Here is a 19979-nt window from a genome sequence, read left to right on the forward strand (position 1 = left end):
CTACCTGAAATACCCAAGCAGTCAAGATACATTGTACATCAAATTAGAGAGACATATTCCAACATGTCTACATGCTGTACACCAACCAACAAACAAAACATGGCACAGTTGAAGCCGGAAGTTTACATAAATTAGGTTGGAGTCACTTAAACTCGTTTTTCAACCGCCTCACAAATTTCTTGTTAACAAACTATACTTTCGGCAAGTCGGTTAGGACATCTACTTTGTGCATGACACAAGTAACTTCTCCAACAAATGTTAACAGACAGATTATTTCACTTATCATTCACTGTATCACAATTCCAGTGTGTCAGAAGTTTACATACACTAAGTTGACTGAGCCTCGGAAAATTCCAGCTTGGAAAATTCCAGAGAATGATGTCATGGCTTTAGAAGCTTCTGATAGGCTAATTGACATCATTTGACTCAATTGGAGGTGTATCTGTGGATGTATTTCAAGGCCTATCTTCAAACTCAGTGCCTCTTTGCTTGACATCATGGGAAAATCAAAAGAAATCAGCCAAGACCTCAGACAATTTTTTATAGACCTCCACAAGTCTGGTTCATCCTTGGGAGCAATTTCCAAACTCCTGAAGGTACCATGTTCATCTGTACAAACAATAGTACGCAAGTATAAACACCACTGGACCAAGTAGCTCTCTTACCGCTCAGGAAGGAGACGCATTCTGTCTCCTAGAGATGAATGTACTTTGGTGCGAAATGTGCAAATCAATCCCAGAACAACAGCAAAAGACCTTGTGAAGATGCTGGAGGAAACAGGTAAAAAAGTATCTATATCCAGAGTAAAACAAGTCCTATATCGACATAACCTGAAAGGCCTCTCAGCAAGGAAGAAGCCACTGCTCCAAAACCGCCATAATCAGCACAACAGTTTTCAGCTGTGCTAACATAATTGCAAAAGTGTTTTCTAATGATCAATTAGCCTTTTAAAATGATAAACTTGGATTAGCTAACACAACGTGCCATTGGAACACAGGAGGGATGGTTGCTGATAATCGGCCTCTGTACGCCTATGTAGATATTCCATTAAAAATCTGCCGTTTCCAGCTACAATAGTCATTTACAACATTAACAATGTCTACACTGGATTTCTGATCAATTTGATGTTATTTTAATAAACAAAAATGATATTTTCTTTGAAATACAAGAACATGTCTAAGTGACCCCAAACGTTTGAGCTGTAGTGTCGATAAATCTATGTCCATTAGTGCTCTGTGGCAACTGTGTGTCTTTTGTACACCTTCCTTCCTTAATCTTGTCAGTAAAGTCTGGAGCTGGTTTGAACTCATTCAAGTTCCTTGTGTGTCTCCCATGACACTTTCCATGGATAGCATTCAGAAGAAAAAGTTATGTTGCTCGTGAAGTCATTCAACCTGTATTGAAATAGCAATTAAAAAAACACTTTTCCACATGACCCATTTCAGATTATAACAAACAGCTATATGTCCTATTTGCTTGAACAACTTTGTGTACAGGCAGTTTCAGTCCTTTTCCACCCAGGGATATAATATGTGGCCTCAGACCACAGAAGCAGTTCTGCCACTCGGTAGGCTACCATTGGCCCAAATAACTAACCTTCATGTTATTATTGGCAGCTTTACATAGGAGCTATTTCATACTCACTTTAAGGCCGCACCTGGGCAGAATGAGACCAAGTAGCTAAGTTATGTAAAAAAGCATGAACATTATTCAACACACTGACAAATGAAGGGCCTCTCACTGACTGAGACGTGAACGAGGAATGTCCACAGGTCCTCTAACATGTCATGTCAAGCCTTGTGATGCTGCTGTTAGTCGAGTCATCACAATGAGACGAGGGCGGATAGACAGACCTCTGATTAGTCCCTCGCTCTCTCTTCCTTTTTCTCTCCTACTTTATTTAGCTCCTTCTCCCTTTTTTCGATCCCTCTGTCCTCCTCCTGACCTGTGCTGAAATAAATGAACATGTTACATCCAGGACGGTTTCAAAGCACCTCAAAACAAAGCCAAATGTTAATGATTTGTTCAAGAGTCGTTACAACTCTATAAAGCTCTGTCATGAAGAGCAACAGACGTGACCACAGTTGCTCTGTGTTCGATTTGTTCACACGGCATTGTGAAATCTGAGTGGACCAGTCATAATAGATTTGCTGTGAAGACCTTGACATTTTCCAATTAAGGTATGAAGTCATGCTCTCAATGAGGTCAACATAACGTTGTGCTTCATCCACTGACCATGTTTAAAGATTGAAAATGTGCATTTGCTGGCTGAATATGACATTGTTCCCATAACAGTTATGATCATCAATGCACTATGGAAGCACAGACAGGACATACAGAGCTGTAACGTTGACATGGGGAGTCAGGAAGCAGGTACAGTTAGTGAGTTTAATAATAGTGAACGCAGACCGATACAAAACAAGTGAAACGTCTGACAAGGAAACAGAGCCAATACTGCTTGAAGAGTGATGCTGGGGAGTGCTGGATGAAGGGGAAGTAATCAGGGTAGTGATGAAGTCCAGGTGTGCCTCATGATGAGGCGCAGGTGTGGGTAATGAGGATTGCCAGGTGTGTGTAAGGATGGGTGTCCAGGACCGGTCGTTGAGCGCCGGAGAGGGGGAGCGAGAGTAGAGCTTTCAGAAAGTATTCACACACCTTTACTTTTTCCACGTTTTCTGGTGTTACAGCCTGAATTTTAAATGGATTAAATTGAGATTTGTGTCACTGATCTACACACAGTACCGCATCATGTCAAAGTGGAAATTTGTTTATAGAACATTTTAGAAATTCATAAATTTAAAGCAAATAATGTCTTGAGTCAATAAATATTCAACCCCTTTGTTGTGTCAAGCCATAAGTTCAGAAGTAAAAATGTACTTAACAAATCACATAATCAGCTGCATGAACTGTTCAATAATAGTCATTAACATGACTTTTGAATGACTAACCCATCACACATACAATTATTGGCAATCGAGTAGTGAATTTCAAGCACAGATTCAACCACAAAGACCAGGGAGGTTTTTCAATGCCTTGCAAAGATGGGCACAGATTGGTAGATGTGTCAAAAAATAAAAAGCAGACAGTGAATATCCCTTTGAGCATGGTGAAGTTATTAATTAGGCTTTGGATGGTGTATCAATACACCCAGTTACTACAAAGATACAGGTGTCCTTCCTAACTCAGTTGCCGGAGAGGAAGGAAACCGCTCAGGGATTTCACCACGAGGCCAATGGTAATTTTAAAACAGTTAGAGTTTAATAGTTATGATAGGAGAAAACTGAGAATGGATCAACAACATTGTATTTACTCCACAATACTAACCTAAATGACAGAGGGATATGTTCCAAAACCTGCATTCTGTTTGCAACAAGGCACTTAAGTAATACTGCAACACATGTGGCAAGGAAATGAACTTTTTGTCCTGAATACAAAGCGTTATGTTTGGCACAAATCTAACACAACACATCACTGAGTACCACTCTTCATACTTTCAAGCATGCTGGTGGCTGCATCATGTTATGGGTATTCTTGTAATCTGCAAGGACTAGGGCGTTTCTTTTAGGACAAAATGAAACGGAGTAGAGCTAGAGGAAAACTTGGTTCAGTCTGCTTTCCAATTGACACTGAGAGACAAATTCACCTTTCAACAGGACAATATCCTAAAACACAAGGCCAAATCTACACTGGAGTTGCATACCAAGACAACATTGAATGTTCCTGAGTGGACTAGTTACAGTTTTGAATTAAATCTGCTTAAAATCTATGGCAAGACTTGAAAATGGCTGTCTAGCAATGATCAACAATGAACATGACGGAGCTTGAGGAATTTTAAAAGGAATAATGTGCAAATATTACACAATCCAGGTGTGCAAAACACTTAGAGAGTTACCCAAAAACACACACAGGTGTAATCGCTGCCAAAGGTGATTCTACATAGTATTGACTGGGGTGTGAATATTTAAGTAAATTAGATACTCTATTTTTGTATTTCATTTTCAATAAATTTGGAAAAATGTCTGAAAACATGTTTTCACTTTGTCATTATGGTGTGTAAATGAGGGAGAAAAAAACGTATATTTAATCCATTTTGAATTCAGGCTGTAACACAACCAATGTGGAATAAGTCAATGGGTATGAATACATTCTGAAGGCACTGTACAAAGGTATCTATATAGAATTTTAAGTGTTATAATAAATAAATAATGATAACCTCCATTTAGATATTACATTTACATATTAGATATGTAAATAGTCTGTACTATCTACAGAGACCGCGTAAAGGCAGAAAATAGTTTAAAGTGTTTCTGTCACAGTAGACATGGGGCTGTTGTTGATGATGCCATGAGCGATTCAAGATAATAACAACATAAACAGCCATCAGGAAATCGGGATTAAATTCACCTTTTGCTTTTTAGAATCCAATCTTGACGGAAGCTCTTCTGCAGAGGAGCTATATAAACCAGGTGGTGCACCTCATTCCACTGATAAAGCCAAAGTTATCATCCACTAAAGTGGGGGCTGAGGCTTCTAACATTTCAGAACATTGAGATTAGTCATGGAACAACGTATCATTTGGCAATGATCTGTTTTGCTGCGGTTGTTAATTAAAGCAAGTATGCAGAATGTGTGTGCAGAGCCATGATATCACAATGCACCGAGTGAATCCCAAATCAAGCTTTGCATATTATAATCCTGTTCAAATGTGAATAAATAAAAACCTATACATTAATGTGGGCAATATTTCATTTTAATAAGTGAAGGGAGAAATGGAGAAAAAAAAATGGCATTACATCTCACTTCAAGTTGTTGTGGAGAGTGTGGGAAGGAATCATTCCTTCTCATTAAAGGTGCAATCAGGAGCCCCCCAGATCTCCAATGTAATAACCAGTGAAAATAATCTGTTTTATTGATAGGCACATGCAGCAGAGTGTGTGCCAACTGCCTGTGTCTTAAAGAAGGATATAATTCTTTGTGACTGCTCCTCAGGGCATCAGCTCTTCAAGTTCATCGTTTCTCTTTCTGATAGATAGAGTTTGCCCTAAAAACCTGAGAATTTAATATGAGAGCTAACAATCTCTGCCAGCGGACATTTGGAAATGGAACAAAAAATGTCATGTCAGTTGACAGAATATTTTTTAAAGCTGTACACCTTCCATCTTATTTTAATTTATTGATGGATTCAAAAAGTAATCCTACACACGCCAGACAGACACTTTGGTTTTTTTTTAAGGGGAGAGTGGATGCTCTTGGTGCACGCTGAGCACTATTAGAATGGAATATTTCAACAAAGTCTAACTTTGTCAATTGATTGACTGTGCCTCACAATAGGTTTGTGTTTACATAAATACATGTTTGGCTCCAGAGCGGTGCAGAGGTCTTAGGCACTGCATCTCAGTGCTAGAGGCATCACTACAGACCCTGGTTCGATTCCAGGCTGTATCACAACCGGCCGTGATTGGGAGTCCCACAGGGTGGCGCACAATTGGCCCAGCATTGTCCGGTTTTGTCCGAGGTAAGCCGTCATTGTAGATAAGAGCTTGTTCTTAACTAACTTACCTAGTTATATAAAAGTAATATATTTTTTTTTTAATGGCTCATGAGAGGGATCTTATTTTATTTTAAACACATTTGTACTTATCGGTCATGTCTCCATCAGTCAGATCATAGATAAGCTCAGCACATCCCAAGAAAATACATCATATTTCATCGTCTTTAATCCAATCCAAATCACACTCTTATTTGACTATAAATGCCTTAAGGTGAAAGACCACATAATGTAAAAAACTGACCTCTCCATAGAAGTTTCTAAATTGTTTCTGTATATTACTGAACCATGTATGGATCTTGAACATAGAGTTATTATATTATACTTATCATATTAGAGTTATTATACTTATCATATTAGAGTTATTATACTTATCATATTAGAGTTATTATACTTATCATATTAGAGTTATTATATTATACTTATCATATTAGAGTTATTATATTATACTTATCATATTAGAGTTATTATATTATCCTTATCGTATTCGAGTTATCATAATATACTTAACCTATTCGAGTTATCATAATAGAGTGATCATATTAGAGTTCTCATTCAACTGGGTGGCAGGTATCATATATGTCTACATTCAACTGGGCGGCAGGTAGCCTAGTGGTTAGAGCATTGGACTAGTAACCGCAAAGGTTGCTAGATCAAATCCCCGAGCTGACAAGGTAAGAATCTGTCATGCTGCCCCTGAACAAGGCAATTGACCCACTGTTCCAAGGCAGTAATTGTAAATAAGAATTTGTTCTTAACTGACTTGCCTGGTTAAATTAAGATACAATTTGAGTTATCATACTAAAGTTAGAGATATGCTTATCATATTAAGTGTTGGTGGTATGTGTTCATCATTATTTTAATAAACTGAACACTAAATACAATAAGGAACAACAGAAACAACCGAAACAGCTCCGTCAGGTGCAAACCACACTAAACAGAAAATAACTACCCACAATTCAAGGGCGAAACCAGACTGCCTAAGTATGGTTCTCAATCAGAAACAACGATTGACAGCTGCCTCTGATTGGCAACCATACCAGGCCAAACACATAGAAATACAAACATAGAACAAAACATAGAATGCCCACCCCAACTCACGCCCTGACCAACCTAAAATAGAGACATAAAAAAAAGGAACTAAGGTCAGGGTGTAACAATATTAGAGTTATCATATTAGAGTTATCATATTAGAGTTATCATATTAGAGTTATCATATTATACTTATCATATTAGAGTTATCATATTAGAGTTATCATATTAGAGTTATCATATTAGAGTTATCATATTATACTTATCATATTAGAGTTATCATATTAGAGTTATCATATTAGAGTTATCATATTAGAGTTATCATATTATAGTTATCATATTATACTTATCATATTAGAGTTATCATATTATACTTATCATATTAGAGTTATCATATTAGAGTTATCATATTAGAGTTATCATATTATACTTACCACATTAGAGTTATCATATTAGAGTTATCATATTAGCGTTATTTTACATTTGAATTGACAATTCCCAGTAATCCTAGACATTGACTAATCGAGCAGTAATTCCTACAGTGAACCAGTAGAGTGAGTAGTCACTTAGGAGGAGTCACATTGTGTCAGTGGGCTTTCATACTGCACCATGGACCCAAGCACTAGGATTCATCAACTGAAATGAGGCCAGGTACCACAGGCTGAAATTACATTTTTGTATCTACTTATAAATGTTGAGATGTTTGGTAGTTTGGTCCTTTAATATGACTATTTTAAAATGTAAACATATAAATGTCAAAAACGTAATATAAATGTATATTTTCTTTAGTTTGCCATACTAGTGGCATCAACATTTCATGCTTTTTAACTACTTTTAAATGGATATATATATCCATTATTTAAAAGTTCAGTACATTGAATCACACATAATTTTAAAGCCCATTTCATAGAGAATCTTACAAACTGGACTATATGTAGTAACTTACTTTGAAGAGATGGCGATTGGGTCAAAATAGGCATTTAGCAATTGGGAGTCTAAATTCAATGTACTTGTCTTTAACTGCCATTTCCTGAAAGACAGACTCTTCCCACACGTCATTTTTCTCAGCTTCAGAAGCATCTGCATTCACCAGTGTTTGTGTGGTTATGTTCTTCAGACTTGATACATTGTAAAAAATAAATATTCTAGATAATGTTTGCTTTGAAAAATGTGCCACAGATTCATTTTACTTACATATTTATCCATAATCGAGTCTGAATAAGTCCGGTCCTGGAGTGTCTTAACAAAATTTAACCAATACGTTTAGAAAATGTGTCCAGAAAAAGGAATTTGCACTACATGCAAATATGGACATATTTAATTAAATATCTGTCACGTTCTGACCTTAGTTCCTTTTTTATGTCTTTATTTTAGTTGGTCAGGGCGTGAGTTAGGGTGGGCATTCTATGTTGTTTTTCTATATTTTGTTCTGTTGTTATATTTCTATGTGTTTGGCCTAGTATGGTTCTCAATCAGAGGCAGGTGTCAGTCGTTGTCTCTGATTGGGAGCCATATTTAGGCAGCCTGTTTTCTATTGTGTTTTGTGGGTGGTTGTATCCTGTGTTAGTGTTTTCACCATACGGGACTGTTTCGGTTGTTTGTTTGTACTTTTGTTATTTTGTTCAGTTTATTTATAAAATATATCATTATGGACACTTACCACGTCCTCCGATCCTTCCTACTACTCCTCGTCAGAGGAGGAAGAAGACTGTTACAATATCACTTCGTTTGCATATTTTGTATAATATTTCAGACAAATTTAAATACATTTGTGTGTGTGTGTGTGTGTGTCTACATTCAACAGGTAAACATTGATTGTGATATGATTAAGAGAAGAGAAGAAAAAAGCTACTCGAGTGTGGTGCCTGAACTTAAATTACACAATTTAGAACAATGGTATTCAAAGTCTTAGTAAGGGGGGACATGCAATGGGGTTGCCAAAAATGTAATTAAAAAATATTTTTTTAATGGTGTCCCCCAAAAATTCTGGTGAAAATAATTTGTTTGAAAAAGTTTGAATACCACTGATCTAGAATCATCAAGCAGCTTCAAGCAGCTCTGCTCCACTGTTTCTGATGGGAGAGATTGTCAGTGTAGTAATTTCTTCCAGACCATGGTGGGAGCTTTAGTGTTATACAGTCTATTACAGTAAAGACAGGGAGAGTCTTTGCCTCACAAAGTGCTGTTTAAGAAGGGATACAAGTGCACAGTAATGGAATGAAGGCAATGGAATACAGATGTAGGATCATAATTTGAACAAGTCTGTTACAGCAGGAAAATAATCCTGCAGCAATAGGAAATGTGAATTATGATGTGGATTATAATGAATAGACCTTTATGTAACACTTTACTTGACACCCAGTTTCATAACACGTTACGACACGGTCATAACCATGTCATAATATGTCATTTCAGCTGACATAACTAGTCATAACCTGTGATGATATGGTCATATCACATATATTTACACCTGTTGTGACATATATGGTGTAATTTTATGGCTGGTTATGACATCTACATGTCAAAACCTTATTTTTCTCTTAAATCCTTTGTTGTCGTAATGAATTCTTTACAGTCATGTTTTTTCGTCAAATTTTAAACAACTTGTAGAAAATACACTTTATGATGCTGTCATGAAGCATTATGACAGTCCTTTGTCAATTTCTTGTGTCACTTTCTTGGACTAAGAAAATACACTTCATGACACTATCAAGAAGCATTGTGACCATCAGAATCATACAAGCTGGATAAGCCTATCACGTACATGCCCTTATATCAGTTATCAGTTGAAAAGAGAGTCCTGCTCCTAAAATCTGCTTCTGCATTCATCCCGGTCATCAGCAACAGAACATTGAGGGTAGGTGCATGTCTGACATCAATGTGTGCACAATTACAATGATAATTTAACATGGTTTTCTAACAAAAAAAATAAATATATATATATATATATATATATAACATAAACATATTGTTGACATGTAGGCTGTAATGGATTGTTTTGCCTTGTGTTGTATGTTTTGTGTGTTTTGACACTCTTATGTAGGTGTCATAACCAGCCATAAAATAACACAATAAATGTCACAACAGGTCTAAATATATGTGGCACGACAGTGTTATTACCATATTATAGCAGGTTATGGCCAGTTATGTCAGCTGTTATGACATATTATGACATGGTTATGACAGTGTCATACTGTGTTATGACGCTGGGTGTCAAGCAAAGACTTTTTAAACCTCAAATACACTATACAATTTACAAATTACATTTCCTGCATTGCGGGAAAGTTCTCCTGCAACAGGGTGATCAAATTAAGATCCTACATCTGTAAGACCTGGTATCTTAAAGCTTACCTGTCTCTAACAGCTATGGCAAATTGATTCATGTTCAAATACTCTTACTCCTATGAGTAATTTGTGCTTGATTTTGACATTAGACATGCTATTATACAGTTATTACTACAGTGGGGTAAATAAGGTCACACAGAGTGTTTCTTGGTAGTCTTAAACAAATATATTTGAAACAAAAGGATACACCTCACACACATGGTCATGGACAAAAAAAAGACACCTCTACCATGTCAGATATAGAGTTGAAATGTATTCAATTTTGAGTTTGCATTGCAATTTTACTGTCACGATTGTTATAAGATGGATTGGACCAAGGTGCAGCATAGTAGGCTTCATAGTAGTTTTATTTAAATGACACCGAAAAAACAACAAAATACAAAAACGAACATAAAGCTACATGCACTGCAGAAAGCAACTACACACAAACAAGATCCCACAAACTAAAGGTGGAAAAAAGGCTGCCTAAGTATGAGACAACGATAGACAGCCTCCTCTGATTGGGAATCATATCCGGCCAACAAAGAAATTGAAAAACTAGAATGCCCACCCAAATCACACCCCGACCTAACCAAATAGAGAAATAAAAAGGCTCTCTAAGGTCAGGGCATGACAATTACACTTTATATACATCACAGATGACTGAAATATAACAAAAGCCTTTGACATAGAAACACTAGATTTTTAGCAGGTTTTTTTAAATATTTAACTAGGCAAGTCAGTTAAGAATAAATTCTTATTTACAATGACAGCCTACCCCTGCCGAACCCTCCCCTAACCCAGACGACACTGGGCCAATTGTGCACTGCCCTATAGGACTCCCAATAACAGCCGTTTGTAATACAGCCCGGGATCAAACCAGGGCCTGTAGTGACGCCTGCTAGCACTGCGATGGCCTTAGATGGCCTTAAGGCGCAGTGGCCTTAGACCACTGCGCCACTTGGGAGCCAACAATAATGATGATTAATTATGAAATTATGAAAAATATTAACAACATTCCATCCATGAGGCCACTCTAAGACGATTTGGTTATTTGACTCCAGGAAAGGGCTACTAAATACACCATTTTGAATTATACTCTATCTGTGACATAACACGACTATTCGCAAAAGGTAATGAATACTGGTAGAGTCTATCCTTGATACTGTCAAAAAAGTCAAGTTGTTCTCTGGAAATGGTTACGATATGACCTAGCAAGCTTTGTCTGGCAGGCCACAGAACACAAGAGAACTGACCGCTGAGACAACTGATACCACTTTATCTACTGTAGATCATAATTTCAATCCTTTTCATGCAAAGATCACATGGAAATCCCAGTCCTCTCCCTCATAATATCTTGTGTAACTGCTTGACTTCATTGGATGAATTCTTGGCCTGGAGGGAAAACTATGAGTCATTTGATGACCATACAAACGCAGAACAAACCTTCCCTGAGCAATTGTGTATAGTTATGCCAACAATACTTACAGATAATCTAAGATATCCTTCCTTAGTGACTCCGAAGCATAATGTTCTACAAACACAAGAACGAGGAAGTAGTTTCACCATTTCCTCCTGCAGCAACAAAGAAATGTACCACAGTGACAGCGCAGGCATAAGTCAAGTTGTTGGAATTTAACCCAGTTATTTGAGTAAAAAAAATTATTATGTTGTGGTGGCCTTCAATAATATGGATTTGTAAAAGTCATATTTGGTCAAAGACCAAATATACACTTCAAATATTTCAGAGCTACCCGTGGATAATGTTAGTGGAAATGTGATAAATGATATGTTCTCCACCATGCTCTCACCAGGGCAAGAGGAGACACCTTCAGCTCACCCCCCTGTTCCTAATTTCAGAATGCCTCCCTGAGCCCCAGCAGGAGTCCATATACCATTGCATTATGTACTTTTAAACAAACTTGGACCTTCTGAAAGTGAAGCTAGACTTCAGAGGATGTGGCATGTTTATGGGAATGTACTGTAGAGATTTTCTCATTTCTTCTGGTCACCTTGGGCACAGTGACATGTATGCTTTGGAGCCTTTGATATGAGACATGGAGGTTTGGTCGGAAAGGTGCAAATGAAGATATTTTGGGGGCATTTTTCCCTCCTGTGAGCATAGAGAAGTAAGAAACGGAGCCGGTCCTTCTCTGGAGATTACAGGTAATACGGCGCATAGCCTTCATAAACATTCTTGACGCAACCAGATGATGGAGAGATTGCTCCAGGAAAGGACATTTTCACACTTTGATTTGCCTGAAATGAGCTGGAGAAGTCAGCGATGTCTTTGGGGTTCTTAACAGAGAAACCTGCCCTATAGCATTAGATCTCTCTTTCTCCACCCATACTATATTGAACAAAAATATAAACGCAACATGTAAGGTGTTGGTCCCATGTTGCATGAGCTGACATAAAAGATCCCAGAAAATGTGCATATACACAAAAAGCTTATTTCTCTCATATGGTGCACAAATATGTTTACATCCCTGTTAGTGAGCATTTCTCCTTTGCCAAGATAATCAATCCACCTGACAGTTGTGGTATATCAAGAAGCTGATTGAACAGCATGATCATTACACAGGTGCACCTTGTGCTGGGGGCAATAAAAGGCCACTCTAAAAGTAACAGTTTTGTCACACACAATGCCACAGATGTCTCAAGTTTTGAGGGAGTGTGCAATTGGTATGCTGACTGCAGGAATGTTCCCCAACATTGTTGCCGGATAATTTATTGTTCATTTCTCTACCATAAACCATTTCCAACATAATTTTAGAGAATTTGGCTGTACGTCCAACTGGCCTCACAACCGCAGACCACATGTAACCACGACAGCCCAGGACCTCCACATCCGGCTTCTTCACCTGCAGGATCATCTGAGACCAGCCACCCGGACAGCTGATTAAACTGAGGAGTATTTTTTTCTGTAATAAAGCCATTTTTGGGAGAAAAACTCATTTTGATTGGCTGGGCCTAGCTTCCCAGTGGGTGGGCCCAGTCATGTGAAATCTATAGATTAAGGCCTAATGAATTTATTTCAATTGACTGACTTCCTCACATGAACTGTTACTCAGTGAAATCGTTGAAAATGTTGCATGTTGCATTTATATTTTTGTTCAATATAAAATATACAGATCTGTTTAAAAAAATGTGTCCCAAGTATTTAAATTCATGAAATAAAACACAACAAAGAGCTGATGATGGTTTATTAGTATTCATCTCTGAGAAAAATGCTAAATTTGATCCAACTAAACCATTGAAGCCAGGCTTTAATCCAAGCCCTTGTGGGGTAGCCCCGAGCAAATTAGGAATGTAGAACGTCTGTATATCTATCCGAGGTCAGCATAGAGTTGACCCAGTGCTACATATGCATGTTCATTTGCCTAATCTCTCCTCTACAAATGTCTTACAGGCACATAAAAGGGTTTATGAAAATCTGAGACAGCCAAGGCTTGAAATCATGAGAGAAACCTTTACGTTGCCTCTTGATCTACTGTAACGCAGATGCATTATTTATATACTTTTTAAAAAAATTATATGAAACTAGAAAAAACATTTGCATATGTTGACAATGATGAGACTAAATATGATGTGTATGATATGGGCTGGGTGTAGCCTAGCGGTTTGGCGAGTTGGGCTGTAACTGAAACATGGTTTGGTTCAAATCCCTGAGCTGACTAGGTGAAAAATCTGATGTGTGCCTTGAGCACATCCTGTAAAGCACTCTGCATAAGTGTGCCTGCTAAATGACAAACAATTACATATATATATATACATATATATATATTCCCAATATTATGTGTAATGGGACTAATATAAGGGTTAAATGAATTCAGAACTAAATATTGAGTAAACTATAATGAATGTAATCTGTGGGAAATCATAGTGCTTTACTGTATTGATCTTGTGTGACCGCCCCTCATCTCGAGAGATGTAGTTATTTCAAATACACTGTGGAAATTATGTAAATACAACTCTGCTAGCACAAGGTGATTGTGTCATTCTGAGTAAGGGGGAATAATTTTACTCCACAGGTTCACCATGCTAGATGGTGAGAAAAACACCCCCTGCAAAAATTCCAACAGCCATTAGTTAACCACTAGGCCCAAGACAATGGTAATAGCCAGCATACTAACACTCATAGAAATGAAAAATGATATATTATGGCTGTATCACGGGCTGTATCACAACTGGCAGTGATTAGGAGACCCATAGGGCTGCGCACAATTGGCCCAGCGTCGTCCGGCTTTGGCCTTTGTAGGCCGTCATTGTAAATAAGAATTTGTTCTTCTCTGACTTGCCTAGTTAAATAAAGGTTAAATGTAATCATTATTTTTTAAATGGCTACTGTAGCAGTAACCCACATTAAGCATGCTGAATAACACACATGAAGTGTCCATTGAGTTGGTGTGTAATAATAACCACCTCATTGAAGGTGGAAGATATGTTTTTCTCTTACAGCAGGTGTCCCAGTATCCTTTAAATGTCAGTGATCCCAGACATGCCTTTAACCAGCGAAGGCTAAAAGATGCAGGGCCTTTTTCCCAGCAGCTAACAAGCTACAATACACAAACTGGCATCCCCGAACCCAAAGACAGGACCATAACCATACCATAACCATACTGTAACTAGCACTCAGCTCAGATATCCATCCATACCCACAAAACATGCCACCAGAGGTCTCTTCACAGTCCCCAAGTCCAGAACAGACTATGGGAGGTGCACAGTACTACATAGAGCCATGACTACATGGAACTCTATTCCACAACAAGTAACTGATGCAAGCAGTAGAATCAGATAAAAAAAACTGTTGTGAAATCTATGGTAATGTTTTTACAATTGTATAACTGCCTTCATTTTGCTGGACCCACGGAAGAGTAGACGTTGCCTTGGCATGTATTAATGGGGATCCATAATAAATAAATACTAAATACAAAACACAAGGCACCTCACTCATTTCCATAAGCATATGTGTATTAAGATGTTCCAAGACATGCCTGGGCATGTGTGGGTGAAAAGGTTTATTTCAATTACTAGTATAAATATTCAAATATGGTGTTTTGGGGGCCATGGTTTTGGCTAGGAGGCTAAAGCAATCAGAGACATTGAGATGTGATTGAGGGATTTGACAGTGATCATCATTCAGTCTCCATGCATCCAGTTTAAATAAAAAAACATGAAAATGAAATGATCATGAAATTCAATCTTGCTTATGAGCATGATTCTTGAAAAGGTTTTAGTCATTTTCAATACTGACACTGACATGGCTGAATTTCTATGACCTGCCTATCTTGGAATCAAACTCTGGAAGAAAAAAAACAATTCCAAGAAAAAAGTTTTCTCCCAGTTATTTGCATAGTTGCATCTCCACCTTTCCCATTGAGGCCCCCTTTTCTACCAAGGAGAAAAAAAAGCATCGGCTTATCTATTCAAAAGGCATTTAGTCCATTTCTTTCTTGGCCGGTAAACCTATTCACCAATTGTTCAGCCTTGTAGATTGCATTCTAATGCTAATCTAGCGTGTTAAATATATTTTAGGTCCTCCTTTCACCGTTTTGTCATTCAGTTTATCCAGTTTTGGCCACCCATTTTATTTATTTATGCTCCTGCTTCTATTCACGTGCTCATGTATTTTTTATTGTGTTGTTTCACTGTCATGCAGTGTCAACTCACTCTATTCAATGTGGGCTACTTGAAGGGCTTGGAGGGACAAAGCGTGTACACATTGCAGTGCTATTCACTCCGGCCAGCTGGATAGGCTGAAAAAAAAACCTTGTGAAAAGAAATCCTCCACAATGGACACAGAAAAACTGCACAATGCTAACAGTTTTCCAAATACCACTGATTGCTTTCATCACAATGAAGGAAAGCAGACGCTTTTGCTGAGCTCCACTTCAACAAACAACACTCTCACAAAAACCTCCCAACCCACGTTTTGTTCCCAGACAAAACCTCCTTGACCGTCTAAACGCTCCCAGTGAAGAAACAGTTCTTTCAGGTTTCTCCCCCTTTTCTTAAGTATAATATAGAATACAAGGCCACAAAAAGAGAGGGATTTTTTCATTGAGATGGTGATGCGCCTCTTTTATAAACCTGGCGACCTCAGGCGTTTCGGTCAGCCAACTGTTGACTACCATTTAACAATCTCTGGTTTACTTCCTACCAAAAACGATCAAATAAGTGGTACCTTCAAGAAAACAAAAATCAAAAATCAATATCCTTTCTGTTTTCGAAAAAAAATATATCCCATAATAACCTAGCGTACTCTACTGATGTATATATAGGCTATTCTCCAACAAGGCCAAACTGCTGGTTATAAAACACTGGTGTCAGAATGGGGATCAAAGACAGAGAAAAGTCCCCCGTGAAGCGTTGACTTCGTTTGTTTTAAAATGTGCAGAAATAATGTCGGGAGGATAAATGTTGAATTTTATATATTTTTTATTTTATACTGAATGAAACAAGGCCACTTGTGCGTTATTTCCAGGGCTAAGCAGAAAGTTCAGTTGAAAGAAGTGATCGGGGTGTTACAATAGAGAATGCAGAATGGTGAAAGGGTTTAATTAACCGTGTCGGATGATAATTATCCTTGGACAGTCCAAATTAGTTTTGCATAATCGCTCTGATCCATATGAATTAACTTCTTAATGTAATCTAGGAGGGGTAGTTTGCTTAAATATCATGTCCAATGTATTACATGTCATAATATGAACATAAATTCAGAGATATCACCAACACACACACGCGCACGAGCACCCCCCCCACACACACACACACACACACAAACCGTAACATAGTGAGCACACACAAACCGTAACATAGTGACGAATGTTGAAGAAAGTATAAATAACAAAAATACATTAAATACAATGCAATTAGTTGTGTTTTGTAATTGGAAGCTGACACTTAATTCAGGCCCTGTTTTAAACCTCAAAGAGATTTCTGTTCTACAGACTTAAAAGAGATCATTTTTACTGGGAGGGCTTAAAGAAACTCACTCAGTTTTATCTTCCTTCCTATTCACGATTCAAATTGTGATAAATCAGGTTTTGGCTCTTGATTACAATGGGTGGATTTAGATTTCCGAGTAATGATATTCACAGCGGGAACAAAAACGGACTTTGGAGGATATATTACACTCCACCTGGGCTGACCATGTCAGGGCAATTCAGATAAAAATCTTGTTAGCAATTCAACAAGAACTACAGCGCGATTCTTTCTGTTTGTCCGCAATAGCTTTATTATAACCCTTTGTTCAACAAATGAACATAATAGCATTTACGAGTTTAAAGTACATGTAAGTGGTGTTTAAATAAAACACAAAACATACAACTTAATTAATTAAGAGTTAGTAAAAACGAGTGCTGCACCTTACGCACATAAATGCGAAGGTCTCAAGAAACAAAAAATAATAAATGGCAATTTGGTGAATTGCCAATGTTGAAAGAAAGGATACCGATTGTTGTCGAATTAAAAAAAAACTTTTAGGCTCGTCATACTTGGCAGTGTGAATCCTTTAAATAAATTACATCCCATAAGCACTTAATATTTCATGTGCAAATGTTACAGGACAAGGTATGTCCACTGTTCAATCAACCGGGTCAGCATAATGATTCCCACTAAACAATAAATATTACAGACATCTATAAAACAGTGTTTGAAAAATATCAACTGGATTTTGAGCCAAACCACCCAGTCAGTTCCAGACCACATCTCAAATACTAGCCAAATGGCAAATTAAATATTACCATCATTTACGCTATCTGTACACATTTACAGGCTTATGTCGTTCTGATTGAAACAATAAAGCAACACGAGCGTAGCCAGAAGCACAAGAAATGAACAAACCTTCTTGAACAACAATATAAATCATATAAAAGCAAGTGATTTATATTTCTTAAACAATATTTAATTATCAGATAAAATATATGAAGATAAGTATGACCAGTTCATGTTTATATCTGATTTGTTGTGTGATGTAGTAAACTGCCTACTTGATAACAAGCCAGTAAAGCAGGTGCTTTAGCAACAGACATGGTGCCTTTCAAATTAGTATTCACATTGACAAGGGCCCTTTGCTCTCTGTATTCCTGCCATCCTTTTGTTCTGTCCCTCTGGGATTTGACAGATGAATATTAGTTTCGAGAGTTCTCTAAATAAGCATTAGGCCCTACCTTAGATAAAGGCATTAATCAATATACATACACATGTGATATCTGAGACGACGAGCACTTCATCACATGTACAAGTTTGTGCATGCATAATAAACTCTTGCATGAATATTTTTTCACATTTAAACTTCTCCTAAGTCCAATAGGCTATCATAATGCCGCTGCATATGCAGGGTAGTCAAGTTGAGGTTTGCCCATCCCGGGGAGTAGGATGTAGGCTAACGGTGGCTGGAGACCCGCAGAGGGCCAGCCCGTACAGTTACAGGGGATCATGTAGCCTGGGTTGCCCGGGGCTGGATGAGAGTGAGTGTGGGTGTGAGTTCCACCGACACCGCCAGTTCCAGAGAAAGCCGTGCCACCAGGGTAGCCCAGAGATGGGTAAGGAAACGAGGGCGAGGATAGCTCTGACATCTTCGATCCGAGCTCAAAAAACGAATAGGGGTTCGTGGACATGGACGGGTTGAAAAAGACTCTCGCTGCTGCGGCCGCCGCTGCCGCCTTGTCGGGGTTCCCTAATAGGTGTTCGGAAAGTGCTCCATGAGATAAACCGCTAACTTTAAGCGCGTCGTGCTCCCCAAGATTGTAGGGCACTGGGAAGGCAAACTTGTCTTTTTTCATCAGAGTCTTTGGCTTTCGCCTAGGTCTGTATTTATAGTCAGGGTGTTCCTTCATGTGCATGGCTCTCAGTCGTTTAGCTTCGTCAATGAATGGCCTTTTCTCCGACTCAGTGAGAAGTTTCCACTCCGCTCCCAATCTTTTGCTGATTTCGGAGTTGTGCATTTTTGGGTTCTCCTGAGCCATTTTTCTTCTCTGCGCTCTGGACCAAACCATGAAGGCATTCATCGGTCGTTTTACGTGATCCATTGGTTTAGACATGTTGGTACAAAGTACTTATGGTCTGAAAAAGGAAATATCACAGACAATATGTCAAGTCTCTTTCTAGTATTTAGTGACAGTAAAGCCTCAGGTTGCCTAACAACGCAAATCAAAGTTACATAGGTCTACATATATGATACAACTAAGTAATCTAATTAAAGTATATTTAGCAGAGAAACAATAATTATGTGAGATAAAATGCTTAAAATAACATATTTCATTAACGTACGTAAAATCTCAGTGCTTCATCACACCGTTGTAAGATATCCGTTTGGAAAAGAGCAATGCGCTGCGTCCTGATGAGAAACTCTGTAAAAGTTATGTTTTCTGATGCATGTTGATGTCCGACGAGTAAAATCAATATTGCATAGAAGAGAGAAGGCAATATGCCTAGCGAAGTTCTTATCTTGTTTTGCTACTATCGCCAGACTGTTAACCACCACTCAGCACTTGAATCCAGCGTTTACTCAAATGGTTGATAACTCCGGGCTGCCCCATGTGAAATAAGGTTTTCAGAGGCAGGTAGTGAAAGTGCTCCAGGAGCATGCGCAGTACATCTGACACACACTGACGGACTCGGAAGAAAACGCATCACTGTATATTTGGCTATATCCCCTCATCTCATGGCATATGTCCTTCATAGTGAAATTAATAGTGTAGTTCTTTATAGCATATTATCATATGGATCATCATGACTAACCTATTATTGTCACGATATATTATTATATTATAATATATTAATAATACTATTAGTAAGACTACCTTTATTTAAAAAAATATCATTTTAGTATAGACGCTAAATAACGTAATGGGCTTGTAACCAAACTGTTCCCGATAAGTCTAGGCTTTTCTTAAGAGTACGTTGAAAATGCACAGTAAGTTTAAGATATCTTAAAGTGGTTAGAGCGTTGGACTAGTAACAGGAAGGTTGTAAGTTCAAACCCCCGAGCTGACAAGGTACTAATCTGTCGTTCTGCCCCTGAACAAGGCAGTTAACCCACTGTTCCTAGGCCGTCATTGAAAATAAG

The 19979-nt window shown here is 38.0% G+C and overlaps 1 protein-coding gene across 1 annotated transcript; it reads right to left on the minus strand.

Annotated features, from left to right (window-relative positions):
- Positions 1-16327: 16327 nt before the first annotated feature.
- On the minus strand, positions 16328-19435 carry LOC112234366 (transcription factor Sox-21-B). The gene is made up of 2 exons (XM_024402422.2): positions 19181-19435; positions 16328-18973 (listed from the first exon to the last, which is right to left on the minus strand). The coding sequence occupies exon 2, from the start codon at positions 18949-18951 to the stop codon at positions 18226-18228; it is 726 nt and encodes a 241-aa protein (XP_024258190.1). The 5' UTR covers positions 18952-18973; positions 19181-19435; the 3' UTR covers positions 16328-18225.
- Between the last annotated feature and the right edge of the window lie 544 nt (positions 19436-19979).

Source organism: Oncorhynchus tshawytscha, linkage group LG26, assembly GCF_018296145.1.
Source record: "Oncorhynchus tshawytscha isolate Ot180627B linkage group LG26, Otsh_v2.0, whole genome shotgun sequence".
Lineage (NCBI taxonomy): Eukaryota > Metazoa > Chordata > Actinopteri > Salmoniformes > Salmonidae > Oncorhynchus > Oncorhynchus tshawytscha.